General features: G+C 46.4%; 1 protein-coding gene across 14 annotated transcripts in view; it reads right to left on the minus strand.

The window, feature by feature from the left end:
- Positions 1-27521, minus strand: part of OTOF (otoferlin) — a 186134-nt gene that overhangs the window by 126041 nt on the left and 32572 nt on the right. For all 14 annotated transcript variants that reach the window (XM_083604711.1, XM_083604721.1, XM_083604719.1 and 11 more), the window contains exon 3: positions 15559-15647. In XM_083604711.1, the coding sequence (XP_083460837.1) occupies positions 15559-15647 (89 nt within the window). The remainder of the gene's footprint in view (positions 1-15558; positions 15648-27521) is intronic.

A 27521-nucleotide genomic window follows, 5' to 3' on the forward strand; every position in this document is an offset into this window, starting at 1 on the left:
TGGTTCCTGCTTCATGCTAAATCATCTTTTTTTTTCTAACTTAATGGAACTTCAGATGTTTTCCTTCCTCCCATAAATATCTGATCCTTTTTAAAATTTAAAAGCATGCAGTTCGCCTTCGCTCCAAATTATCCCCTCTGCGCAGTGCGATCTCTCTGGGTTTCTTAGACATGATTTTCCTTCCGAAAGGAAAAAGAAAGCTAAAGGGGCGAGTGCATATTAATATTTTAAGAACAACATTGCAGAGCCTGCGTTTTCCTGCTCCTAGTTAAATGTAGGGCAGAAAGGCAGCCCTGAGAGGGGAGTCTTTGAAGGAGCAATGGCAGTAAGGAGCAATGGGTGGAAGTACTGTTTTTGGGGGACAGGAGGCGGGCGGGTGTGGGGGACTCCCTGGTCCTGAATGGGGTAACTGTGCCCCTGAAGGACCAGGCGCGCAGCCTGGGAGTCATTTTGGACTCACAGCTGTCCATGGAGGCGCGGGTCAATTCTGTGTCCAGGGCAGCTGTCTACCAGCTCCATCTGGTACGCAGGCTGAGACCCTACCTGTCCGCAGACTGTCTCACCAGAGTGGTGCATGCTCTGGTTATCTCCCGCTTGGACTACTGCAGTGCGCTCTACGTGGGGCTACCTTTGAAGGTGACCCGGAAACTACAACTAATCCAGAATGCGGCAGCTAGACTGGTGACTGGGGGCGGCCGCCGAGACCACATAACACCGGTCCTGAAAGACCTACATTGGCTCCCAGTACGTTTTCAAGCACAATTCAAAGTGTTGGTGCTGACCTTTAAAGCCCTAAACAGCCTCGGCCCAGTAGACCTGAAGGAGCGTCTCCACCCCAGACACCGGGGTCCAGCTCCGAGGGCCTTCTGGTGGTTTCCGCCCTTCAAGAAGTGAAGCTACAAGGAACCAGGCAGAGGGCCTTCTCAGTGGTGGCGCCCGCCCTGTGGAATGCCCTTCCTTCAGATGTCAAGAAAATAAACAACTGACTTTTAGAAGACATCTGAAGGCAGCCCTGTCTAGGGAAGTTTTTAATGTGTTATTGTGCTTTTAATTCTGTTGGGAGCCGCCCAGAGTGACTGGGGAAACCCAGCCAGATGGGCGGGGTATAAATAATAATAATTATTATTATTATTATTATTATTATTATTATTATTATTATTGAATTGCAGCGGGAAATTCAGCATTGCACCCGTCAATTTCGAAAGGCCAGGAGAGACAAGGAGAGAGAACAGAAGCAGCGGCTGCTGGATCAGGCCAGTGGTCCATCAAGTCCAGTTCTCACAAATGCAAAGCCAATGCCTCTTCAGAGAAACCCGGAAGCAGGATTCAAGCACAAGAGCTGGTGGTTTCAGAAGGTGTTTGGGCAGACGATGAACAGTTAAGGTGACATATATTTGCCAACAACAACAACAATAATAATAATAAATCATTATTTATACCCTGCCCATCTGGCTGGGTTTCCCCAGCCACTCTGGGCGGCTTCCAACAGAATATTAGAATACAATAGTCTATTAAACATTAAAAGCTTCCCTAAACAGGGCTGCCTTCAGATGTCTTCTAAAAGTCTGGTAGTGGTTCTTCTCTTTGACATCTGGTGGGAGGGCGTTCCACAGGGCGGGCGCCACCACCGAGAAGGCCCTCTGCCTGGTTCCCTGTAACTTGGCTTCTTGCAGGGAGGGAACCGCCAGAAGGCCCTCGGAGCTGGACCTCAGTGTCCAGGCAGAAAAATTGGGGTTGTGTTTGTTGTTGTTTAGTCGTGTCTGACTCTTCGTGGCCCCATGGACCAGAGCACGCCAGGCACTCCTGTCTTCCACTGCCTCCCGCAGTTCGGTCAAACTCATGTTTGTAGCTTCGAGAACGCTGTCCAACCATCTCGTCCTCTGTTGTCCCCTTCTCCTTGTGCCCTCCATCTTTCCCAGCATCAGGGTCTTTTCCAGGGAGTCTTCTCTTCTCATGAGGTGGCCAAAGTCTTGGAGCCTCAGCTTCAGGATCTGTCCTTCCAGGGAGCACTCAGGGCTGATTTCGTTCAGAATGGAGAGGTCTGATCTTCTTGCAGTCCATGGGACTCTCAAGAGTCTCCTCCAGCACCAGAATTCAAAAGCATCCATTCTTCGGCGATCAGCCTTCTTGATGGTCCAGCTCTCACTTCCATACATCACTACTGGGAAAACCAGAGCTTAAACTATACCACAGACTCTTTAGATGCAGTCCTGCATTCCTGAATAAACTACAGTTCGCTGGACAAATAGCATTTGTTGTTCTTGCTGACAGCGCAAGTGGTGCCAACAATTCAAACAAAAAGCACTAGGCAGCCAGAGGCCCTCCTGGTTTTCCCCTCACCCGAATCTCTGCCTCCTTGCCAGCAAAGGTTAGCAAAGATTTACAGTTCCATTTCGCTGGGAATGCTGGCGGCCTTTGAAGTCTTGCTCCTGAACCAAGGGGGCGAGTGAATGTACGGCTTTCATTAACCTCACTTTCCAGGTACCCGCTAAGGAAGCGTCTGAGAACAGGGAGCTCTCCATCATTAAATGCTTTTTGTGGTTAACAAGCAAAATAATCACAGGTCTGGCTTGGGAAAGGGGGAAATCAATGCTTGAAGGCGTAATAGCGTTAAAGAGTGAGGCAGGTCAGAGCATCCATCCTTCCTGCTTGGAAAGAAATTAAAACATGCACAAATTGCATTTCCACAACTGCTAATCTGAGCCACGACAGAGCGCCTTCTTGAACCTTGTTTTAAACGGTCTTTTCAAAATTAGATCTCCAAGCTGCCTGGTGGAACTTTCTTCCCACATTTTTTAAAAAAATAATTAATACCTTTCTTTGCGACCATCTTCAACTGATTCTGTTATTCCTGTACTTCCCAATTAATTTGGAGTCTACAAAGAAAATGGCAATCTTCATTAGCCACGGGCGTTTTTCACGCATTCTCGTTTCTATTTGGCACTTCACACTTTTTTTTATTCGCTTTTGCAGTGCGAAAAACATATTCCTTCTGGCAGGATTGCTGTGCAAGATTCATAGATCCCAGAAAAAAATGGACTTGAGGAGGATAATGAGGCACATAAATGCTGCAGAATGTCCTCGGCATTCTTCTCTGGGAGAACTTCCTGTCAAGCAATTCTTAAAAGGCAGCGTCTGAAGAGGCCTCCTGAGATTTTCTGTAGCAACCTGTAATGCTGTTCAGTCTGGCACATGGGAGCAGAGGTACTTGGGGTGAATTGCTGCAGGCAGCAGCAGCTGGAAAGCCACTCAGGTGGTGATTTTTGTGGACCTCCCAGGAATCCAAATGGTCGTGCAGGTAGAACACTGAGTCATCCCCCAGGGAAATCCAGTCTTTATTATTTGTCTTCTATCACAGTGTTATGGTTTTATTTTATTTTTGTTTAGGGAAACAGGTGGAATTTGGTTGAGTTTCCATTTAAAGGCGAACCAACCTCGTTTGGACATTCCAAAAACAAAATGAAAACTCTGGAGCAAGAAAAATCACGCTTCTGCCAATTTTGCAATGCAGTACCTGTGTCACGTAACACATGCACGAGTGAAAAGTGTGCATGAAAAATTGACCAGCAAGCAGAGATGATAGAATATATGGAACAAGAGGAAACTCAAACCAGAAAGTGAGTAAAGATTGGGCAATATTTAAAGGACATCTTTAAAAGTACTGTGACAATGCAAATCTCCTGACAAATTTAGACTGAATCTCGAATAACAAGGAAATTATAAAAGCAAAAATTTCTCTTGATATGTAACTGTGGGGGGGGGGGACGACGACGACAAGGAAGTGGGTATAGACCAACAATGTGTAAAATGTACAATGAGGTGAATTAGAAGTCAAAAGTGTCTGTGATGTTAAATGATATGCTGTTAGTTAATGTCTAGTTGTTCTGTGGGTATGGTGATAGTTTGTTCATGTTTTTTATGTTTTATGTAAATTGTTTTGCAATAAAGGAAATAAAAAAATTAAAAAGTGTGCATGAAAGCAACTCGTACCAAGTGCAAATTGGTACGACAGCTACAGCTGTTCCTGGGCTGATATTGCTTGGCCACAGTAGTTCAGGGGTTGGTTAATTCAAGACTGCATAATTGCAACACACCCTATGTGGGGTTTCCCTTGAGCTTGATCTGGAAGCTACGATTAGTGCAGATTGCTGCCAGGAGCAAGAGCACATCAGCTTATAACATCTGTGCTCAGAGATCTGCACTGGCCGCCAATTTGGTAGTTTGATGTGTTACTATTAGTATACAGAGCCCTGAGCAACTTGGGGCCAGTTTACCTACGAGATATTCTGACCCAATACATGCCCACTTGACCACTCCAATCTGTAGAACCAGCACTGCCACATAATACTCATTCCACATTTGCAAGAAAAGGGGTGATCTTTGGAACTCCCTGCCTATTGAGATCAGGAAGGCACTTTGCCTGCACTCTTTCCTGCATTTGTTGTTGTTGAGTCATTTAGTCGTGTCCGCCTCTTCGTGACCCCCTGGACCAGAGCACGCCAGGCACTCCTGTCTTCCACTGCCTCCCGCAGTTTGGTCAAACTCATGCTGGTAGCTTCGAGAACACTGTCCCACCATCTCGTCCTCTGTCATCCCCTTCTCCTTGTGCCCTCCATCTTTCCCAACATCAGGGTCTTTCCCAGGGAGTCTTCTCTTCTCATGAGGTAGCCAAAGTACTGGAGCCTCAGCTTCAGGATCTGTCCTTCCAATGAGCACTCAGGGCTGATTTCCTTCAGAATGGAGTGGTTTGATCTTCTTGCAGTCCATGGGACTCTCAAGAGTCTCCTCCAGCGCCAGAATTCAAAAGCATCCATTCTTCGGCGATCAGCCTTCTTTATGGTCCAGCTCTCACTTCCATACATCACTACTTGGAAAACCATAGCTTTAACTATACGGACCTTTGTTGGTGAGATCCTTCATTTATCCACCACCATCATAGGTGACACTTGGCTCTCTGTACTTTCTTCCACATGATCTGACATCTGACTCTCATATTAGGTTCCTGCTAACAAAGCAGCGTAGATCAGGAACCCCCTGGGTCTCTGAAGGCCCCGAGGAGGGAATTTTACACAAAGGAGGTGCATTCTGCTGAGATTTTGTTTCTGGGACAAAAGGACCAGGCAATGGCTTTGTTTTTGTGCCACACTGCTGCAGCACTCAAAGGAGAAGAAATCCAACCTCTCTGTTGCTTCGGGAAACGGGATTCGAACTTTCTGCCTTCCCTCATACCTGGTTAATGGTGGATGAGGGGCTTGCTGTGCAAAGATCCCACTCACTGTAGTATTAACCATTTCCCTCTTTCCCAGATGCACTCTTAGTTCAAAAGCTGCTGCTTAATTGCTTTTGGGATGCTGATTTTCTACAATCAGGTGGAATAAGCATGAAAAGTAATCCCTGGGTCTGGAAAACATCAAGGTTTCTCCCACCAGATATGGGAGGCACAAACGCTTTTGCAATGACCGGGGGCACAAATATTTGGGTGGGCAAGGTTGACATCCAAGCAGTCTAGCATATTGTTCTCACAGTGGCAAACCGGATGCCCCAATCTTCTTCTTTCTTCTTCTTTGGCAATCCCTTGTAGCCGAGTAAGAGTGTCTTTCATGAACACGGTTTTCACAGTGGGTCCGTAAGTGATTGTGGAGGCCAGTTCTGGATCCACACGTTTTTCCACAGTGGGGACATTGGTTTCCAGGCAGGAGTTGATCATAGTGAGGGTTTGCCAAGCATGCCTTCCTCTTAGCATGTTTCTCCCTTGCGTCCTGAGTTCGAGTGTCTTCAAAGCCCAGGACACCTTTGGTAAAGGCTGTTCTCCAACTGGAGCATTCGCAGGCCAGTGTTTCCCATTTGTTGGTGTTTATACTACACATATTAAGATCTGCCTTGAGACAGTCTTTAAACCTCTTTTGTTGACCACCAGCATTACACTTTCCATTTTAAATTTGGGAATAGAGCAGTTGCTTTGGAAGACGATAATCAGGCATCCGCACAACATGACCAGCCCAACGAAGTTGAAGTTGAACAATCTTTGCTTTGACACTGGTGGTCTTTGCTTCTTCCAGTACACTGGAATTAGTTCACCTGTCTTCCCAAGTGATGTGTAAAAATTTTCGGAGACACCATTGATGGAATCTTTTGAGGAGTTGGAGATGGTGTTTATAAGTGGTCCATGTTTCACAAGCATACAGTAAGGTTGGTAGTACAATAGCTTTGTAAACAAGCATTTTGGTTTCCCTGCAAATGTCCCGGTCCTCAAACACTCTGCACTTCAATTGGGAGAAAGTCGCACTCACAGCGCTCAGGCGATGCTGGATTTCAGCATCAATGCTGGCCCTTGTGGAAAGATACCTGCCCAGGCAGAAGAAGTGATTGACATTTTCCAACGTTACACCATCAAGTTGGATTCGACATCCAAGCAGTCTAGCGCATTGTTCTCACAGTGGTGAACCAGATGCCCCAATAGAAAACTCGGAAACAGGATTTGAGCCCAAAAGGAACACTCTCACCTCCTGTGGTTTCCATAAGAACATAGGAACAGCCCCGCTGGATCAGGCCATTGACCCATCTAGTCCAGCACCCTGTTCTCGCTCTTGCTTTCTCTTTTCTTCCTTGATCTTTCTTTTATACAAATATAATAATTTTAATTAAGTTTCCTCTTTTGCAATTTCAAACAAACATTTTACAAACCTTAACGTTTCCAATGACTTCCCTTCTTCTCTTTCTATGGTTCATTTCACATCCCTGCATATTTTACTAACCGTTCAAATCAATTTTCCACTTTTACATCCATCAAAAATTATTTACTCTGTTGAATATACCGTATTTTTCGCTCTATAAGACGCACCCGACCACAAGACGCACCTAGTTTTTGGAGGAGGAAAACAAGAAAAAAAATATTCTGAATCTCAGAAGCCAGAACTACAAGAGGGATCGCTGTGCAGTGAAAGCAGCGATCCCTCTTGCTGTTCTGGTTTCTGAGATAGCTGTGCAGCCTGCATTCGCTCCATAAGATTCACCCACATTTCCCCTTACTTTTTAGGAGGGAAAAAGTGAGTCTTATAGAGCAAAAAATACGGTATCTGAATGCTGCCAGCGTTTTCAGCGGCATACAGTGATTTGCCATATATCCAATAAATGTTTTCCAATCTTCTCTAAAGGTATGTTCTTCTTGCTCTCTTAGTCTATATGTTAAGTCTGCAAGTTGTGCATATTCTGTCAACTTAATTTGCCAATCCTCTTTAGTTGGGACCTCGCTCACTTTCTATTTTGTGGCTAACAAAACCCAGGCTGCAGTTGTTGCATACATCAATAACCTTTTCTGAAACCTGGGAATTTCAGTCTGGGTTATCCCCAGCAAAAAGGACTGTGGTTTCTTTGGGAAAGTAATTTTTAAACCTTTTTTTCAATTCATTATAAATCATTTCACAATTCCCTTTTACCTTTTTACATGCCCACCACATGTGGAGGAATGTTCCCTCTGCTTCTGCATACTTCCAACAGTTATCTGATTCTGTCTTATAAATCTTAGCCAACCTAGTTACAGATAGGTAGCCGTGTTGGTCTGCCATAGTCAAAACAAACAAAAAAATTTCCTTCCAGTAGCACCTTAAAGACCAACTAAGTTAGTTCTTGGTATGAGCTTTCGTGTGCATGCACACTTCTTCAGATACACTGAAACAGAAGTTGCCAGATCCTTCTATATAGTGAGAAGGTGGGGAGGGGTATTACTCAGAAGGGTGGTGGGAATGGGTGATTGGCAGATAGCTGTGATGAGCCTGTTGACGACTCTTAACGACTGCAATAGGTCTTACAGGAAAAAGCAAGGGGGGAGAAGGTGAAAAATGGCTTTGTCATACCAAGAACTAACTTAGTTGGTCTTTAAGGTGCTACTGGAAGGAAAAAAAAATTTTTGTTTAGCCAACCTACTCAGAGATAAGTACCATCTACAGCATCCTATTCTCACAGTAGAGAGAAACCTGCCTATTTTTAGATCAGTCCTGACACAGGAAAGCTCATTTGGTAGAGCACGAGATCCTTAGAGTCGTGGGTTCGAGTTCCACAATGGGCAAAAGATTCCTGCATTGCGGCAGGTTGGACTAGATAACTCTTAGGGTCCCTTCTAACTCTACACTTCTATGATTTGTCGATCCTTGACGGCCTCTTCTGTTTCATTTGTCTAGTCCTGGTCTGAGTACTTTCATCCATTATTCAGCTTATGAATTATATTCATGAGATGCCTCATGAAATCATCTCTGTAGGTGTCATAAAAAGAGAATAACAACACAGCAATGAAAATATTCTAAGATAAAAGAGGACAATAAATATAAAAGACAAGAGGCATAAAAACCTCAAAATATAGTTTTAGACCATACTGTGCTAAACAGGACCGGATTTAGGTTTGATGAGGCCCTAAGCTCCTGAAAGTAATGGGGCCCTTTATATGTCCAGCTGTCCTTTGTCAAGAACAAATTCTCGCTGTTTTGTGTTGAATATATGCTATATGGTAATTTATGGACCTAATAGATCCATACACAACACAAAACACTGTTGCTGTATGTAGGTTTTATTTTATTTGTTTTTTATCTTATATTTTGGAAATGTACATCCAGCGTTTCTTTTCCTTTAAATTTTTTTGGGGGGCCCCAAGAGAATGGGGCCCTAAGCTACAGCTTGTTTAGCTTATACATAAATCCGGCACTGGATATAGGACATAATATTGATCTGAATCTCTGGGGGAAACTTTGGAAGAGCGATCGGAAGTTCACAGAATGTTACTCCTTGAAAGAGAACTAACTGAAAATGATTTACAGGTGGTCTCTTAACTCCGAGCAGACTTGCTAAAATGTATAAGACTGAATCAGATAAGTGCTGGAGATGCAATGAGACTGAGGGTATGTTCTATCATATGTGGTGGACCTGTAAAAGGTTAAAAGAATATTGGGAAATAATTTATAATGAATTGAAATAAATGTTTAAAAGTACTTTTCTAAAACAACAACAACCCAGAGTCCTTTTGGTGGGGATAACTCAGATGGAAATTCCCAGGTGTCAAAAAAGGTTATTTATGTATGCCACTACTGCGGCCCATGTTTCGTTAGCCCCCAAAATGGAAAATTAATGAGGTCCCATCCCAACCAAAGTAGAATGGCAACTTAAACTGATGGAATATGTGCATCTTGCAGACTTAAGTTATAGAATAAGAGAACAAGAAGAGTATACATTTAAAGAAGACTGGAAAATGTTTATTGAATATATGGGTGAAAATTGTGTAATTTGAAAACATTGGCAACTTTAAGATAAACTCAACCGTGTAAAATAAGTTTTGATGGATGTAAAAATGGAATACTGAATGGTTTAAGGTAAAGGTAAAGGGACCCCTGACCATTAGGTCCAGTCATGACCGACTCTGGGGTTGTGGTGCTCATCCCACTTTATTGGCCGAGGGAGCCGGCGTACAGCTTCCGGGTCATGTGGCCAGCATGACTAAGCCACTTCTGGCGAACCAGAGCAGCGCACGGAAACGCCGTTTACCTTCCCGCCAGAGCAGTACCTATTTATCTACCTGCACTTGGACGTTCTTTCGAACTGCCAGGTTGGCAGGAGCAGGGACCGAGCAACGGGAGCTCACCCCGTCATGGGGATTCGAACCGCCGACCTTCTGATCGGCAAGTCCTAGGCTAAGTGGTTTAACCCACAGCGCCACCTGCGTCCCACTGAATGTTTTAGTTTATGTAAAATATGCAGGGATCTATGGCATGCAAACTGAACCATGGAAAGAGAAGGGTGGAAGTCATTGATATTTTAAGGTTGTTTAAATGAATATTCTAAAATGTAAAAGAGGAAAACTTAATAAAAAATACACAAAAAAAGAAGCTTTGCGGCAATGTTGCCCCTTTTCCTTTAGGCAGGGAAATTTCTTCACTCCACGGTTGCTCAGCTGTTTTCCTGCTGCTCAGCAACTGAGCAAAAAATAAGGTTGCCCTCGGAATAGGAGGCCTGGTGGCCGGCTGCAGCGGGGCAGAGAGGGGACTCAGATCGTATTGCAAGTTAATTAGCCACCAGGCGATCAGCGGCAAATGACGTTCCGCCACAAAGCCACGCGAAAAGAACGTTGGTGCATGAATGATTCAGACGGAGATTGAGTATCGCCCCTTTATCTGGAGAGCATCCTGGTAAGCCGATCGCCTTTATCAAGCATCTGTGTGTGTCGTTCATGGACTGTAATAAAACGCACACAGGGACACCAACTCGCTCAACATCTCTAGCCTGCAAGACCTCGGCCCCATCGCAGGGGACATTTTGGACACGTTGGAAGGAAATAAAAGCACCGGAAGGCTGGGGATCTTGACATCACCGGGGATTTCTGCCAGGGACGCCAGGTTTTGAGAAATTATTGCACGCCCTCTCCAAGTAAAAGGAGACGCGTTTGGTGCATCTTTTATGCTTCAGGATGGAAGCAGTTTCTCACATGGTTGGGTGGCCACCTGTCATGGATACTTTTTTTTACTTTTTTTTTCAAATACCCTCCATTGCTTTTTCGTAACAACAACAAATAAAACAAAAAATCCCACATTCAAAAAATTGTATGTCTTCTTATTTACCCTGCGCCTTATTGCGCCCGGACTTCCTTCCATCCCTTCAACAGTTTTCATATCTCAAATCTTTTCTTACAGTTTCTTATTTACACTCCATCCGCATCACAAGATTTACATTAATCCTGCTACAGTTTTTAAATTCTTACAATTACTCCGTATATATTCAACAAATTTACTCCAATCCTTTTCGAACTTTGCTTCTTTTTGGTTCCGAATCCTATAAGTCAATTTCGCCAATTCTATGTATTCAAACATTTTTGTCGGCCACTCCATTTTGTCTGCCAATCCAAGTTGGGATTTCTTGGGATTTCCATTTCTGAGCCACTAAGATTCTAGCGGCGGTCGTTGCGTACATGAATAGTTTGATTACAAACTGTCATGGATGCTTTAGCTGAGATTCCTGCATTGCAGAGAGTTGGACTAGATGACCCTCAGGGTCTCTTCCAACTCTACCATTCTACGATTCTATATCTTAATGCAACGGGGTGAGCTCCCGTTGCTCGGTCCCTGCCCCTGCCAACCTAGCAGTTCGAAAGCACGAAGTGCAAGTAGATAAATAGGTACTGCTCTGGTGGGAAGGTAAACGGTGTTTCCGTGCGCTGCTCTGGTTCACCAGAAGTGGCTTAGTCATGCTGGCCACATTACCCAGAAGCTGTACGCCGGCTCCCTCGGCCAATAAAGCGAGATGAGCGCCGCAACCCCAGAGTCGGTCACGACTGGACCTAATGGTCAGGGGTCCCTTTACCTTTCCCAATGCAAAAACCCTGAGGCTCCATGTGGCTCTGTGCTTTGTAACCATGTTTTTGCACCATTGTGGCCCCACGAAGCAGTGACGCCAGAGGTTTTTGGGGAAAACTCACTTACTGTGGACCATGAGCTGAAATAAAGAGCATGAAATCAACACTCAACTCCTAGTATACTTCAGTAACCTTTCGGAAGTGAGTGCGTTCCCCCTATTCCTGAGCTCAGGGTGCATATATGTGCAAAGAAAGTGAATCATAGAATCATAGAATTATAGAGTTGGAAGAGACCACAAGGGCCATCGAGTCCAACCCCCTGCCAAGCAGGAAACACCATCAGAGCACTCCTGACATATGGTTGTCAAGCCTCTGCTTAAAGACCTCCAAAGAAGGAGACTCCACCACACTCCTTGGCAGCAAATTCCACTGTCGAACAGCTCTTACTGTCAGGAAGTTCTTCCTAATGTTTAGGTGGAATCTTCTTTCTTGTAGTTTGGATCTTGTAGTGATGTATCTTGAAGACACCACAACCTCTGCTGACCTCCCTTCCAAGAACCCCGGACCCCGGGAAAGTGGAGGCACCCCTGGAATTTCTCGCCCCTCGGAGTTCAGGGTTGCACACAACAATGTTGTTGTTGTTGTTGTTTAGTCATGTCCGACTCTTGGTGACCCCCTGGACCAGAGCCCGCCAGGCACTCCTGTCTTCCACTGCCTCCCGCAGTTTGGTCAAACTCATGCTGGTAGCTTCGAGATCACTGTCCCACCATCTCGTCCTCTGTCATCCCCTTCTCCTTGTGCCCTCCATCTTTTCCAACATCAGGGTCTTTTCCAGGGAGTCTTCTTTTCTCCTGAGGTGGCCAAAGTCTTGGAGCCTCAGCTTCAGGACCTGTCCCTCCAGTGAGCACTCAGGGCTGATTTCCTTCAGAATGGAGAGGTTTGTTCTATTTGCAGTCCATGGGACTCTCAAGAGTCTCCTCCAGCACCAGAATTCAAAAGCATCCATTCTTTGGTGATCAGCCTTCTTTATGGTCCAGCTCGCACTTCCATACATCACTCCTGGGAAAACCATAGCTTTGACTATACGGACCTTTGTTGGCAAGGTGATGTCTCTGCTTTTTAAGACCACTGCCTTGCCGTGGTGAAGGGGCTTGAATAACTCAGAGAAGCTATGAACTATGCCGTGCAGGGCCACCCAAGATGGACAGGTCGTAGTGGAGAGTTTTGACCAAACGTGATCCACCTGGAGCAGGAACCGGCAAGCCACTCTAATATCCCTGCCAAGAAAACTCCATGGACAAAGACGACAATGTTACAAGTTTCTAAAAATCCCCAGTGCCGTGATCAGGAACTAGGGGGACATCGGCCCTCACAAATGCATATTTCCTTGTTCTCCCCTGGACTTCCTTGGCTAAAAGGCCTTGGACAGAATAAGAGGTCATGGCAAAACGGAGCTATTGAGTTACCCAGTGGAGGTAACTGAATCAGCCAGGGCCAAAAGTCAGAGGGGGAAAGGGGAGGTAGAGTGACAATAGGATCAAATGCTTCAAATGCAACGGGGAAAGGCGACTGCAGCTGAGAGATCTGAACAGACGGAGGGCTGCATCATGCCCTCCAACATTTCTCAGTTGAAAATAGGGGCATTCTCTCTCTCCCCTCTAAAATAAAAAAATTAAGGTCTTATATATATAATAAATGTTCATAAATGTACCAAGCAAACATGTACATAAATATCTAAACCACATGTCTGAAGCAGCACAGGAAAACAGCCCTGGAACCATTTTGAGTCCCAAACCGGCCAAATGTTTTCTCTGCAAAGTCACAGGAAATTGGAAAAGCATCCCCAATGTCTTTTCCTTCACAAATCCTGTCTTAAGGGTATGTCTGTGTATGAATAGGGTGTGAGCCTGTGACCTGGCTCAGGAACTAAGTATTTATCATTACAAAAGACTGGCCAGGCTCCCCAGGGTGTCCAATCAAGTGAGCATTAACAGGTAACCTGCCAGACAGGAGGTAAACAATGCACTCAGATTTCTGTTGTGGACCGCCCCTTTCTGTGATGTAGGTATGATGTTTCTGGGGGTGGTCTTCGACTCCAAGGCAGGCAATTTAAAATGTCTATATAAGGGCGGGCACACCTTGGTTCTGGTTCCTCCTCCTTTCCTGCGTATGAGGGGAGCACCCTGTTGCAACAGTTCAATAAAGATCAGGCTTACTAGCTGCTTTGCTTCTCAGTATTCTCTGGCTGGCCTCTGTTATTTTCTCCAACCGATGGAGAACCTGCCAAGGACCCTATAAGGGCTCTTGTGTCCCCCAAAAGGGAATAAGGGCAGATTTTCATTTATCACACCTCCAACAAACCCTCCTCAGCCCCCCCCCCATTTTTTTTCTTCCCTACCTGAGCATTTCCTATCAGAAGGAGGAGCCCCAACCCCCCAACACCAAGGGGACCCAGCACACAAACGTCCTCCACCATCCTGAGAAACCCCCTTAATCCCGATTTTATTTTATAAAATGAAAAACACACAAAATAAAAAGGTGCAAAATGAGCCATTGAGGCATAAAGCATTTTAAAAAAAAAATCAAGACTCCTTGAGCTCCCCTCTGCTTCCATTTTCTTCCCACCTGGAGTGGCTCTGCCCTTTGTCTGCCCTTCAGGGCTGGAGCATCATGTGAGGTCAAGCTTTCCCAGATTTCTATTTCAATTTGTTTTTTTAGAAAAAAGAAGAAAAGTTTGGATCTGATACCCCGCTTTATCACTACCCGAAGGAGTCTCAAAGCAGCTAACATTCTCCTTTCCCTTCCTCCCCCACAACAAACACTCTGAGAGGTGAGTGGGGCTGAGAGACTTCAGAGAAGTGTGACTGGCCCAAGGTCACCCAGCAGCTGCATGTGGAGGAGCGGAGATGCGAACCCGGTTCACCAGATTACGAGTCCACCGCTCTTAACCACTACACCACACTGGCTCTCACCCACACAATTGCTCAAGAGATGTGCAGTCTTTCCACATCTGCTGTGGAAGCATCTTTCTTCCACCCAACGAAACTTGGGAAGGAATTTCACTCTTGGCGCAAGTTCAGATTGCTGTAATTTGTCGCTTGGGTGGGGGGAAAATGCTATTTTCATCTCCTTGGTAAACAAATGTATCAGGCATAGTCCTGCGTGGAAGGCGATTGCCTTCCTACCATGTAGGGTTTCTGTGACAAATGGTTTGTGTGTGCCATTGCACTGCCTTTGGAAATTCTCTAATTTGCTGGGCTCTCCCCCAAACCAGAGGGGGAGAGATGAATGCTAGTATTTGTCAGGCACTAGAGAACGAACCCAAGAGAGAAGGCATTGATTTTCTGCTTATGGTACCAAACCAGTCTTTGGTTTGAAGGAGGGGTCTGTAGGTAGTTCAAGGTGGGATACCAGCCCTGTGGGATGTGATACATAAGTAGCAGTCAAATACAACATTCCATGTTTTCCTAGAGTGGACATGCAGGGGGATGTTTGGTCCAGCCGGTCAAAAGCTTCCTGTTTCCTCCTGGCCTGGAGCATCCTTCCTCTTGCATGTGACTAGAGGTGAGCGTGACCTTACCTGTCCAGGTAACAAAAGCACAAGGCATGCAGCACTCTCTCTCTGTCTTTTTGACTTCCTCTCATCGTTGGAGCCGCTTTTTAGCTAGAGATGCCCTGTTGGCTTTCAGCCAACAGAGGACAAAAAGACTCTCTCCGTATGGGATAGAGTCACAATCTGAGATAGACTGAATTGTATAATAGTTAGAGGCTTACACGAGCCTGCAGCCAGCTATCTGCTGTGTATGTAAAAAGGGGGGTGTAAACTCTGCTAAGTAAAGGAACTTGCTAACGCAAGTTAGGAAAGATATTAATAAACAATATATCCTCTCCTGCCACCCTGAGTATTCCCACACAATCTAGTCCAGCATCCGGTCCTCACAGTGGCCAACCAGATGCCCATGGAAGACCAGCAAGCAGGATTTGAGCATCTCATCTCCAGCAGTTTCCAGCATCTGGCATTCAGAAGCATTGCTGTCTCCATCTATGGATGCAGAACATAGTCATCCTGGCTATTAGTCATCTACAGCCCTCTCCTCCTCCTCCTCCATTAATTTGTCTAATCCTTGAAAGACGTTGAGAAGAAGCTGCACTAATTGCAGGGGCTCTCTAAAGGAAGCCCCAGAGTTGGAGAAACAAAACTCACCCCAGACATGCAGAACGCCACTGACCTGTTGGAAAAGACTTTGCTGTAGTTGAAGACCTGGACCTCCAGCATCTCGTTGACGTCGATGCTGCTTGCAACGGGCCATCGGAAGGTCTGCAGGAAGAGAGGGGAGATGTGAGGGGGTGTGGGTTGTGATCCATGAGAGGCAGTCAACTACAACATTCCTTGTTTTCCTAAAGTGGACATGTGAGGGAATGTTTGGTCCAGCCAGTCTAAAGTTTCTGTTCCTCCTGGCTGGAGCATCCTTCCTTTTGCATGTGATAGAAGGTGGGCATGACCTAACCTGTCCAGGTAAAAAAAGGACGAGTCATGCAGAACACCTCTCTCTCTTTGACTTCCTTCTTTGTTGGACCAAAGCTAGCTAGGACTGCTCTGCTAGCTCTCAACTAGCAGAGGCAATAGGATTATTCCCCCATATGGGGTAGATCCACATGTACATATTTGCAACTAAGTCGGCCTTCAGGGATCCAACTGTGAACTGATGTAAGGAAACATCTTTTATTGATTTTGAATAGGATTGTGGCGTCTTTATTCTTTTAAGAGGGATTCAAGGGAACTTACCAGGAACGTACAATTCAATCTGAGACAGACTGAATTGTATAACAGTGAGAGGCTCACACGAGCCTGCAGCCAGCTATCTGCTGTGCATGTAAAAAGGGGGATGTAACTCTGCTATGTAAAGGAACTTGCTAGTGCAAGTTAGGAAGGATATTAATAAAGAATATATCCTCTCCTGCCACCCTGAATATTCCCACAAGGATGTCCTGCTTTGGCCACAGAACTTATAGATGGAAAAGAAGAGCTCTTCAACCGTGGATTTGAAATTCACCATGTGCTGCATTTTGAAAGAAAAAATTCTGGAGAGCTGCACAGGGCTGGATGGGCAGAGGTTTGACTTGGTATAAGGCAGCTCCTTGTCTTCCTCCGATGGTTTTTTGGTTTTACACACAGCTCCTCCAGAGGAAGGACTGAACCAATGGACTGTTATTATTGTTATTATTAATCAAATTTATATACCGCTCTTCATCCAAAGATCTCAGGGTGGTTTGCAAGATAAAAATACAGGATGAAAATGACAATACGGTAAAGGAGATTCCAGCTAAACCTTAGGAATAACTTTTTGACATTAATCGAAATACTTTATTGTCACTTGTACAACTTGTATACAGTGAGGTTACACCAGCACCCCCCCACAGCTTTCTTAGTCTTAATTCCCCTCATTTACTGACGCACCAAACCCGAAAGTCAGTTGCCCTGTTGTTATCTTTTCATTCAGCAGCCTAACAGCCCACGGATAGAAGCTGTTCTTTACCCCGTTGGTGCGACTAATCGTGCTTCTATATCTTTTGCCCGAGGGCAGGAGATCAAGAAAGTGCCGGCCAGGGTGTGAATCATCCCTGAGAATTTTCCTCACTTTCCTGAAGCAACGTTCTTCCACTATTTCATCCAGTGGATTCACGGGACAGCCCATAATACCTTGTGCTGTATTCACCACCCTCTGTAGGCACTCCCTATCAGTTGATGTCAAACCAGCGTACCACACCGTGATGCAGTAGGAAAGGACACTTTCTATTGTGGACCAGTAGAAGGAGATCATCAAATGTTGATTGGCAACGTTCTTCCTCAATACTCTGAGGAGATGGAGTCTCTGTTGGGCTTTCTTAACCACCTGGGTTGTATTTATTTTCCAAGTAAGGTCTTCACTGAGATAAACTCCATAGCTGTTTGGCTCTGGAATGGACTCCCTCAGAAGGGGGTGGACTCTCCTCCCTTGGAGGTTTTCAAGTAGAGGTTGGGTGGACACCTGTCATGGATTCTTTAGCTGTGATTCCTGCATTGCAGGGGGTTGGACTAGATGACCCCAGGGACCCTTCCAAATGAATTCTATGATTCTATGCAGTGCTTTGGGGGGGGATGCAGGGGTATACCCCTAAACATTAACAGTAGTCAACAGGTTCACCATACCCATTGGGTCAGTCACCCATCTCCTACTACCCTCCTGAGAAAAAGCCCACCCCACCCTCCCACTATATATAAGGGTCTGGTGACTTCTGTTTCAGTGTATCTGAAGAAGTGTGCATGCGCATGAAACTTATACGAAGAACAAACTTAGTTGGTCTCTAAGGTGCTACAGGACAATTTTTTAAATATATTTCGGCTGCGTCAGACCAATTCAGCTACCTACCTGAACCCTAAACATTTTGTGAATCTTTGTACTTTTGTCCGTTTACTGTACAGTGCTACCTCGGGTTAAGTACTTAATTCGTTCCGGAGGTCCGTTCTTAACCTGAAACTGTTCTTAACCTGAGGTACCAGTTTAGCTAATGGGGCCTCCAGCTGCTGCCATGCTGCCACTGCGTGATTTGTGTTCTCATCCTGAAGCAAAGTTCTTAACCTGAAGCACTATTTCTGGGTTAGCGGAGTCTGTAACCTGAAGCGCCTGTAACCTGAAGCATATGTAACCCAAGGTACCACTGTATTTATTTTTCCCAATTTGAACTATAAAATGGTGATTTTCTTGAGTCAAAATAAGAGTACAGTGGATGCTCAGGTTGCGAACATGATCCGTGTGGGAGGCACGTTCGCAACCCGCATCGTTCGCAACCTGCAGCACAGCGTCTGCGCACGCTCGGGTTGCGATTCAGCACTTCTGTGCATGTGCAAAGTGCAATTTAGTGCTTCTGCGCATGTGCAAGCGCCAGAAGTAACCCGTTCTGGTACTTCTGGGTTTCGGCGCATCCGAAACCCGAAAACGTGCAACCTGAAGCGTCTGTAACCCGAGGTATGACCGTACCCCTAGACAATTTTTTAGGAAAAAAAGCACTGATTCTATGAACCCACACAGGCTGCCCACCCCCTGCCCTCCTCGTCCTCCTCTGCTGCCCGTCTTTTGCTCTTAATTTCCGTGGCCTCTTTGTTCACTTGCTTGCAAGTCCAGGCGTGCGCCCCGCTGGGCGAAACAATTGCAGAAGGAAGGTTAAGAGACCGTCTCCAATATCCAAGCACCGTTACGCGCACTCTCCTCCCGTGGGGAACAGCGCAGCAAAACGCTGCTGCTGAACCGCAAGCAGTAGATTGGCTGGGAAGGGAGGAAAGCTTCGTGCAGATTCAGTGGGAATGGAAAACTCTCAGGGGCGGGTCAAATGCTAAGGATTCGCCTTCATTCAAAACGTTAAGGGCAAGACGACGATTGAATTCCTGGATGAAAAACGAAGGGCTTCTTTTAAAAAATCGTTGCCATGTTTTATACATTGACATCAACCGCGAATCCTTTTATTGCAGAGTTTCACAAGCAAAGGAGAGGTCCATAAGAATATGATGGAATTTTAGAAAACAGTGTGAATAAAAGCCCCCGTAGTCTCTCCTAATTCTAGAATTTGTGGACCCCCAATGAAGCTCAATGTTGGAAGATTCAGGTCAAAGAAAAGAAAAGCATAGGGTATTTTTGGAGCAGGAAATCGGGGGAACTGAGTTCTCTTACCTTCTTTAAAATTAAATATATTTTTTCCCACTGGTGGGGCTGGAACAGACCTAGACCCAATGCCTGAGCCAAAAATCCACCTACAGTGGTACCTCGGGTTAAGAACTAAATTTGTTATGGAGGTCCGTTCTTAACCTGAAACTGTTCTTAACCCGAAGCACCACTTTAGCTAATGGGGTGTGATGGCCTGGGACTTAGGCTCGGACTCGGAACCAGAGGAGTCTCAGTCTGCAACGGATTCTTTGCCTCAGGCATCATCTGAACCAAGTCTGGGGCCTGATTCTGAAGAGTCCCAGTCTGCACAGGTTGCTCTGCAACAAGCACCAGCTGGGCCGAGTCAGGGGCCTGAGCCTGCCCCGGCTCCAGATGCGGGGATTCCCTCGTTGCCTTCAGCTGGGCCATCACTTACAGCTGCTCCACTGCCAGTTGGGTCAGGGGAGGCTGAGGCGGCCTCTGGGTCTAGTCACCCACCGACATCTCCCGAGCTGCAGAGACTGAGGTCTGAGAGAAGGAGAGACCTGAGTACTTGCAGGAGGAGTGCTTGCCTCCGGGCGAGACAGGGAGGTGAGTCGCCGGGGGATCAGGACTGGCTGTTACCCCGACAGAGATAAAAGGCTGTCAGACCCCGCCCCAGGTTGCAGGAGCAACATTGCTGTTTGCCAGAACCTGCCTGAGATCCTGTACCTGACCTTGCCTGGTTTGCTGCCTCGTGTCCTGCCTTGGCCCTGTTGGACTGACTCTTCACCTAACCCTTGGATTTGGGACCGGACCCGGACCGTGTTACTTGGGTTACCCCCGGGCCCAGCACATGGGGCCTCCCGCTGCCGCCGCATGATTTCTGTTCTCATCCTGAAGCAAAGTTCTTAACCCAAGGTACTATTTCTGGGTTAGCGGAGTCTGTAACCTGAATTGTCTGTAACCCGAGGTACCACTGTATATCTGTAGTCAATAAAGTTGTGGCCATTTCTGATCCAGATCATTGTCTACTTGAGCTTATTAATCACGTCTTACATTTAGCCACTGCTCGGGGGGGGGGCGGCGGCACTGCAATAATCTGGGGGGAACTGAGTCCACAATAAACAATAAACTTCGTGGTCCATTCCCCCACCTTTTTTCCAGAAAAAAAGCACTGCCTGGAAGTTACCAGAACATAGACAACAGAAGTTGGGGTGTCTCTGCCCAAATGGGGTACAGCTGGGCCACCAGGTGGAAAAGAAGATAGAGGAAGAGACATGAATATTGCTCATATTTGATGCTTTTTGGTTTATAACATTAGCAGTTCAGGGCAGCCTGACATCAACCGGGGAAAAGCTTTAAATAGCTGGAGTCGCTGAATTCCTTGGGTGCCACCGCCAGCCAACCGAGGCCAATTTTATTTTAAAAACCACGACATTCAAAGAGGAGTAGAGATAGCAGATTGGAAAGAAATCAACCTTCTCTGAACCCAAATTAAAAGCAACAGCAGACTTTCTGTGCAGCATTATTTTTAAGCTTGCATTGGCACTGTTGCAAAGCGGCGAGGCTGTCTGAGTGCAAAGCGAACAGCTTGGGTACTGTAGCACAGATCAGAACACTGGCAGCAAAGGCTTGCAAATACTAGAGGCACACATTGCCGGCTGCTTAGCAGGGCTGGGTGACAATTCCTGATGAGAAAATGTTCTCGGGATAAAGTGGTTTTTGTGTGTAATCTGCACAAGAAAACAAGCGTCAACATTGCTCACCGAAAGCATCACCGGGAAAAGCAGCCTGTATAAAGTATACAGAGATGAAGAGTAGTTGCTTTGGAGCAACTTAAAAATGGAAAGAGTAATGCTGGTGGTCAACAAAGGAGTTTTAAAGACAGTCTCAAGGCAAATCTAAAAAAAAATGTAGTATAAACACCAACGATTGGGAAACGCTGGCCTGCGAGTGCTCCAACTGGAGAACAGCCTTTACCAAAGGTGTCGTGGGCTTTGAAGGCACTCAAACTCAGGACGCAAGGGAGAAACATGCTAAGAGGAAGGCACGCTTGGCAAATCCACACCATAATCAACTCCTGCCCGGAAACCAACGTCCCCACTGTGGAAGGACGTGTGGGTCCAGAATTGGCCTCCGCAGTCATTTACGGACTCACTGTTAAGACTGTGTTCATGGAAGATGATCTTACTTGGCTAAAAGGAGCCACCAAAGAAGAAGAAGGTATCTGAAAAAGTGTGCATGCACACGAAAGCTTATGCCCAGACAACCTTAGTTGGACTCTAAGGTGAATCCCAAAATGGAATTAAGATAGCCGGAAGAAATATCAACAACCTCAGATATGCAGATGACACAACATTGATGGCAGAAAGTGAGGAGGAATTAAAAAAACCTTTTAATGAGGGTGAAAGAGGAGAGTGCAAAATATGGTCTGAAGCTCAACATCAAAAAAACGAAGATCATGGCCACTGGTCCCATCACCTCCTGGCAAATAGAAGGGGAAGAAATGGAGGCAGTGAGAGATTTCACTTTCTTGGGCTCCATGATCACTGCAGATGGTGACAGCAGCCATGAAATTAAAAGACGCCTGCTTCTTGGGAGAAAAGCAATGACAAACCTAGACAGCATCTTAAAAAGCAGAGACATCACCTTGCCAACAAAGGTCCGTGTAGTTAAAGCTATGGTTTTCCCAGTAGTGATGCATGGAAGTGAGAGCTGGACCATAAAGAAGGCTGATCGCCGAAGAATGGCTGCTTTTGAATTCTGGTGCTGGAGGAGACTCTTGAGAGTCCCATGAACTGCAAGAAGATCAGACCTCTCCATTCTGAAGGAAATCAGCCCTGAGTGCTCACTGGAAAGACAGATCCTGAAGCTGAGACTCCAGTACTTTGGCCACTCATGAGAAGAGAAGACTCCCTGGAAAAGCCTCTGATGTTGGGAAAGATGGAGGGCACAAGGAGAAGGGGACGACAGAGGACGAGATGGTGGGACAGTGTTCTCGAAGCTACCAGCATGAGTTTGACCAAACTGTGGGAGGCAGTGGAAGACAGGAGTGCCTGGCGTGCTCTGGTCCATGGGGTCACGAAGAGTCAGACACGACTAAACGATTCAACAACAACAACAGAATGTGTGCTTTTATTTAAAATGCATCTCTGGGTTATTTGTGGGGCCTGCCTGGCATTTTTACATGAGTAGAATGTGTGCTTTTATTTAAAATGCATCTCTGGGTTATTTGTGGGGCACAGGAATTTGTTCCTTTTTTCCCTTCAAAATATAGTCCGGCCCCCCACAAGGTCTGAGCCCCCTGCTGAAAATGTTTGCTGACCCCTGCTTTAGTCCAACACTGTAACCACTACACCACACTGTCTTAGCATATTAGAGAAAAATATGGGTGTAATTTCATTCTTGTTCCAGAGCCCTCATTGGTTCTGATTAACATCCTCTCATTCCGGCATCTTGTGCCCTCCTGAACTTTGTAAGACCAGGCCGTCAAAACCTCCCATCTAACAAACTTGACCTTACAGCATTTCATTGATTGTTGCCTATTATCTCACAGAGGCTATTAAGGGGAAGCATGAAATGTGAGTTTTGCTCTCCTTTGAGCTTCGCTCGTGCTAGTTAACCTCTCTCTGTGTTGCAGCTAATTAGCTGCTTTTGCTCAATGTTTGCAAAACAGGGGTGAGCAAAACAAAATGTTGCCTACTCACACTTCTCCATCTCAGTCATTCTCGTAAGGAGCGAGGGAGGGGGGGAAACAAAAACCACGGCTTTGATAAAAACATAGCATGAGAACTTAAGACCAGTCTGCTAGCGACCTATCTGGGCCATCATCCTCTTCTCACAGTGGCCAACCAGCTGCCTGAGGGAAAGCAGCAAGGCGTGGTTTCGAACACAAGACCCCTCTCCTCTCCTGGGGTTTCCAGCAACTAGGATTCAGAAGCATTGTGGAGGCAGAGAATGTGGGAATGTCCAGGGTGGCAGGAGAGGATATGTTGTTTATTAATATCCTTCCTAACTTGCGCTAGCAAGTCCCTTTACTCAGCAGAGTTTACATCCCCCTTTTTACATGCACAGCAGATAGCTGGCTGCAGGCTCGTGTGAGCCTCTCACTGTTATACAATTCAGTCTGTCTCAGACTGAATTGTATGTTCCTGGTAAGTTCCCTTGAATTCCTCTTAAAAGAATAAAGACACCACAATCTTATTCAAAGTCAATAAAAGAAGTTTACTTACATCAGTTCACAGTTGGATCCTTGAAGGCAGACTTAGTTGCAAATATGTACATGTGGATCTACCCCATATGGGGGAATAATCCTATTGCCTCTGCTAGCTGAGATCTAGCAGAGCTGTCCTAGCTAGAAGCTGGTCAAACGAAGAAGTCAAAGAGAGAGAGCTGTGCTGCGTGATTTGTCCTTTTGTTACCTGGACAGGTAAGGTCACACCCACCTTCTATCACATGCAAAAGGAAGGATGCTCCAGCCAGGAGGAACAGGAAGTTTTGACTGGCTGGACCAAACATCCCCTTGCATGTCCACTCTAGGAAAACAAGGAATGTTGTACTTGACTGCTCCCAGTGGTTTACATCCCACAGAGCATAGCTGTCCTGGCTAGTAGCTGTTTATAACCTTCGCCTCCTCCATTAATTTGTCTCATCCTCTTTTAAAGCCATCAAGGTTGGTAGCCCTCACTCCTTCATGGAGTTCCACAGTTTAACTCTCCACTGCAGGAAGAACTTATCTGTCCTGAATCTTTCAACATTTGACTTCCATAGGATGTCCATGAGTATCCATGCCAGGCATAATTCTATAAATTCCTATCATGTTGTCTGCTACTCGCCTTTTCTCTAAATTAGGTAAAGGGTAAAGGGACCCCTGACCATTAGGTCCAGTCGTGGCCGACTCTGGGGTTGCGGCACTCATCTCACTTTACTGGCCGAGGGAGCCGGATTACAGCTTCTGGGTCATGTGGCCAGCATGACTAAGCCGCTTCTGGCGAACCAGAGCAGTGCACGGAAACGCTGTTTGCCTTCCCGCCGGAGCGGTACCTATTTATCTACTTGCACATTGACGTGCTTTCGAACTGCTAGGTGGGCAGGAGCTGGGACCAAACAATGGGAGCTCACCCCGTCGTGGGGATTCAAACCGCTGACCTTCTGATAGGCAAGTCCTAGGCTCTGTGGTTTAACCCACAGCGCCACCCGCATCCCTTTTTCTCTGAATTGCAAAGTACCAAAAGCTGCCAATTTCCTTCATATGGGAGTCGCATCACCCCTTGATTTTTCCTGAACCTTTTTCTCAACATTTTCTCAGCTATTTGAGGTGAGGCTACCCAAACTGTACACCGTATTCCAAACACAGCAGCGCTATAGATTTGTACAGCAGAATTATTGGCAGAAAAGCAAATTAGCTAGCAAAAGCAGTATCGGAGGTAATACTCTTATGGCGCTGAACTGAATGAAGATGTGGGGAAATAAATTCTTGTTTGTGGAAATGTTTTGAGTTTTTTTGGAAAAAACGCACGACATGAAATTTAAACAAACATAAGCTGGAGCTTAAATAGTTTGTTGCTAAGAGACTGGGGTTCAGAAACCCTATTGATGTGAGGTTTTCCTGCAGTCAGTTTGCAGGCTTACGTGCCGTCCTCTTCCACGATCAAATATCTCGTGGGAGTTTCGTTCATCCTCCCAGTCTCTGCTCTCGGCAGGAACCGAATCTCTCTTCTCAATGCGTTTGCTGAGCTTGCAAGTTGTTTGTTGTGAAGGGGAAAGTGGAGCAAGACTTTCGGAGCTGAGGTTGGCTTAGCTCCAGGGCTCTCCCCCCCCCCCCCCTTGCTGCTTTCCTGTAATCACACTCAAGGAAGAGAAGTTGAATCTGTCATTGCCTGGAGTGTGAACAGCAAGGCTGAGAAGGATCCAAACTGCTGGGAGGATGGGGGATGTGTGTGTGTGTCCCGCAGCACAACTCAGATGAAAACAACCAGTGTGGTGTAATGGTTGAAGCCCAAGACTACATTAAATGTAGCTAAATTCTGTGCATCTGCAATCAATCGCAGGAAGCAAGTGGTATCCCATAATGTCCAATCCCCTAAATGTTAATTACAGGGGGCACGCTAATAATTAATTTTAATTTTTATATTTAAATTCTTGTTATTGCATATTGTCCCTTGTATTCCTGATATTTTTTATGATCTGTGATATTGTGTGTGTTGAAGCTGGTCTATGACCATATTAATAAATTCAATTCAATTCAATGGTTGAAGTGCTGGTTTATGACCTGGGAGACCTGGGTTTGAATCCCCACTTGGCCATGATGCGCACTGGGTGTGACCTGGGGGCCTGCCTCACAGGGTTGTTGTGGGGTGAAATGGGGAGGAGGAGGAGGAGGAGACCCATGTTTGTAACCTTGAGCATCTCGGAGGAAAAGGTGGTGAATAAAGCTAACGAAATAAGTAAGTAAATAAAACAAAAAAGTCATTCCCTTCTCAAGTACTCTTGCCAGATTGAATGTACCGTATTTTTCGCTCTATAAGACACACTTTTTCCCCTCCCAAAATTAAGGGGAAATGTGTGTGTGTCTTATGGAGTGAATGCAGGCTCCATGGCTTCAGCGATAGCAACGCGAAGCCTCCGAAGCGCAGAGGGAGCGCTCCCGCTGCGCTCCGGAGGCTTCGCGTTGCTTTTGCTGAAGCCTGGAAAGCGAGAGGGGTTGATACGAACCGATCCCTCTTGCTCTCCTGGCTTTGCTTCGCTGGAGAGGCACTGCGCAGCTTTCCCTCTCTGCGCAGCGCCCTTCAGCGAAGAGGAAGAAGAAATGGAAGGGGCTCCGTTTCTCCTGCCACTTCGCTGAAGGGGCACTGTGCAGAGAGGGAGAGATTTTTTCTCTCTTGTTCTCCCCTTCTAAAACAAGGTGCGTCCTACAGTCGGGTGCGTCCTATAGGGCGAAAAATACGCTATCTTCTTCTTTTCTTTGGCGATCCCTCGTAGCCGAGTAAGATTGTCTTCCATAAACATGGTTTTGACAGTGAGTCCGTAAGTGACTGTGGAGGCCAGTTCTGGATCCACACGTCCTTCCACAGTGGGGACATCAGTTTCTGGGCAGTAGTTGATCCCGGTGTGGATTTGCAAAGCGTGCCTTCCTCGGAGCACGTTTCTCCCTTGCATCCTGGGAGACCAGGGTTCAAATGCCCACTTCCATGAAGCTCACCAGGTGAACTTAGGAAAGTGCTTCTTGATGACAACACAAAAGTGAGAGCATGTGGTGAAAGTGCCAGACCGGGCACACCTCTTATAGTCATTGCCATAGTATGTATGTGATGCATGTGTATGATTCATGGGAAAGATCTTCTGGACCACCACCTCACCGACATGGGGATACAGGGCATAACCTGACAGTGGTTGTACTCCTTTATCTCTGGTCAGGGACAGAGTGTGGCGCTAAGGAGGGAGATGTTGTCGCGCCACTCCTTGGTGTGTGGAGTGCCGCAGGGCGCAATTCTCTCCCCGATGCTTTTTAACATCTTTATGTGCCCCCTCGCCCAGATTGTCCAGACCTTTGGGCTGGGCCAACACCAATATGCTGACGACAATCAGCTCTATCTGCTGATGGACGGCCACCCTGACTCAGCCCCGGACACACTGACCAGATGCTTGGAAGCTGTGGCTGGATGGTTTCGTGGGAGCTGACTGAAATTAAATATTTCGATGACAGAGGTCCTCTGGCTGGGTCAGGATGGTCTGGGGATGAGGGACCAACTCCTTTCTCTTGCGGGGGCCCAATTAGTGCCATTGCCTTCCGTTAAGAGTTTGGGTGTAATCCTTGACGCCTCCCTTTCCAGGGAGGCGCAAGTTACAGCAACAGCCAAGGCGACATTTTTCCACCTTCACCGCATCAAGCAGTTGGTCCCTTACCTTTCCCGCCCCGACCTGGCCACAGTGATCCATGCGACGGTCACCTCCAGGCTTCACTACTGTAATTTGCTCTACGCGGGGCTGCCCTTGAAGCTGTCCCAGAAACTCCAGCGGGTGCAGAATGCTGCAGTGAGGCTCCTCACGGGGTCTCTGCCATGGGAGCATATTCATCCAGTGCTTTTCCAGCTGCACTGGCTCCCGGTGGAGTACAGGGTCAGATTTAAGGTGCTGGTTTTGACCTTTAAAGCCCTTCACGGGCTAGGACCCTCGTACCTACGGGACCGCCTCTCCCGGTATGCCCCATGGAGAGCCTCAAGGTCCATAAATAGCAACACCCTAGATGTCCCGGGCCCTAAGGAAGTCAGATTAGCCTCAACCAGAGCCAGGGCCTTTTCAGTGCTGGCTCCTGCCTGGTGGAATGCTCTGTCTCATGAGACCAGGGCCCTGCAGGATCTGATTTCTTTCCGCAGGGCCTGTAAGATAGAGTTGTTCCGCCTGGCCTTTGGCTTAGAATCAACTTGATTCCCTCCCCCTCTTTCCTTTTTCCTTTCTCCTTCTGTGATGGAACCCCTATCTGGGGACTTCCCTGGCTTTTTTCTGGCCCATGTAGGACCAGTCTGGATAGT

Source organism: Podarcis filfolensis (genome assembly GCF_964270895.1).
Source record: "Podarcis filfolensis genome assembly, chromosome: 3".
Classification (NCBI taxonomy): Eukaryota; Metazoa; Chordata; class Lepidosauria; order Squamata; family Lacertidae; genus Podarcis; species Podarcis filfolensis.